This window comes from Lutra lutra, chromosome 17 (genome assembly GCF_902655055.1).
Source record: "Lutra lutra chromosome 17, mLutLut1.2, whole genome shotgun sequence".
NCBI classification, from domain to species: Eukaryota; Metazoa; Chordata; class Mammalia; order Carnivora; family Mustelidae; genus Lutra; species Lutra lutra.
Window position 1 is genome coordinate 58,371,232 of NC_062294.1, and position 1,649 is coordinate 58,372,880.

The 1,649-nt window shown below is 62.9% G+C and overlaps 1 protein-coding gene across 1 annotated transcript; it reads left to right on the top strand.

Annotated features, from left to right (window-relative positions):
• Positions 1–421: 421 nt before the first annotated feature.
• LOC125089446 (olfactory receptor 10A7-like) lies at positions 422–1,408 on the top strand. The gene has a single exon (XM_047711691.1). The coding sequence runs from the start codon at positions 422–424 to the stop codon at positions 1,406–1,408; it is 987 nt and encodes a 328-aa protein (XP_047567647.1).
• Positions 1,409–1,649: the final 241 nt, after the last annotated feature.

Genomic DNA, 1,649 nt, shown 5'->3' on the forward strand with positions numbered 1-1,649 from the left:
GAGGCTTTAACACACTGAGCCACCCAGGCGCCCTGAGTTCATATTTTTAGCAAGAGAAGGAAACAGTTGCATAAACTTCTGAGGGAAAAGTATCTCAAGCAGTGGTAAAGCAAGTGCAAAGGCCCTGAGGCAGGACCGGGCATAGTGGATGCAGCTCCATGGAGAAGAGGTCAGAAGGTGGGTGGGCAAGGCCAGTCAGGGCCTCGTGGGCCTCCTGAGGCCCTGGGATCTCCTCACAGGCTCATGGAGGGCATTCAAGGAGGACCCGTGTGTGGCCCATGCTGATTTGCCTTCGGATAAGATGCCTCCCTGCTCTGCGCCATGCACTTTGGGGAGACAGAGCCCGCGTAGGCCCAGCTCTGCCCTTCATGGCCTCTCCTTACCTCTTCCCCTCCCAGAGCTCCTGCGCCCATCCAGGTCCATGCCGACCGCCGGGGCTCCCCCCGGCGCCCCCGAAGCCCCACCCTGCGCCAACCGGAGCTGCGCGCCCCACGACCTGGTCCTGCTGGGCTTCGCGCATGTGCCCGCGCTGCGGCCACTGCTCGCGGCGCTCTTCCTGGCCATGTTCCTGCTCACACTGCTGGGCAACGCGCTCATCGTGCTGCTGAGCGCCCTGGACCCGGCCTTGCGCGTGCCCATGTACTTCTTCCTGCGCCACTTGGCCCTGCTGGAGATCTGCTTCTCGCTGGACATCGTGCCCCGGCTGCTGGTGACCCTGCTGCAGCCCGGGCGGGGCGTGCCCCCCGTGGGCTGCGCCCTGCAGCTGCTCCTGGTGCTGTCATGCGTCACATCCGAGTGCTTCCTCCTGACCGCCATGGCCTGGGACCGCCACGTGGCCATCTGCAGGCCCCTGCGCTACTGTGCCCTGGTGAGCCCCGGGTTCTGCCGCCTGCTGGCCGCCACGTGCTGGCTGGCTGGAGTCCCTGTGTCACTGGTCTTCACCGTCTGGCTGTTCAGCTTCCCCTTCTGTGGGCCCCATGGCATCCGCCACTTCTTCTGTGACATCGCCCCACTGCTTAGCCTGGTGTGTGTGGACACCAGCGTCTTCGAGGCCAGTGTGTTGGCGGCCACGGTGCTGGTCATGATTGTTCCCTTCTGTCTGATAGCCACGTCCTATGGCAAGATCCTGGCCACTGTGCTCCGCATGCCGTCTGCCACCGGGCGCCGCAAGGCCCTGTCCACGTGCGCCTCCCACCTCATGGTGGTGGTTCTGTTCTACGGCACCACGGGGGTCATCCACCTGCGTCCCAAGGCCAGCTACTCCCCCGAGAGCAAGCAGGTGGTGTCCCTGTCCTACACCCTGGTGACCCCCATGCTCAACCCCCTCATCTACAGCCTGCGGAACAAGGAGGTGAAGGCCGCCCTGGGGCGCGTGTGTGTTCAGAGAAGGGGAACCCGCACCCCATGACCTCTCGGGGATTCTGGCTGCCTTCATTCAGCCCTCTGCTAGACAGCCCTATCAGAGCCGTGATTAGGCACCTCAGGGTGCCCGGAACTGAATTTTTCCTGTGTCCCTTCTATGGTTCCCTGTTTGAGCAATGACACCCGTGTCTCTGTGATGGGCGTCTTGTGTCCCGCTGCCACTCAGTAACACTGTCTTGAGTGCTATGGGTTCTGTTCCTCCTGGTGGAGCATGAACCATATGTGTG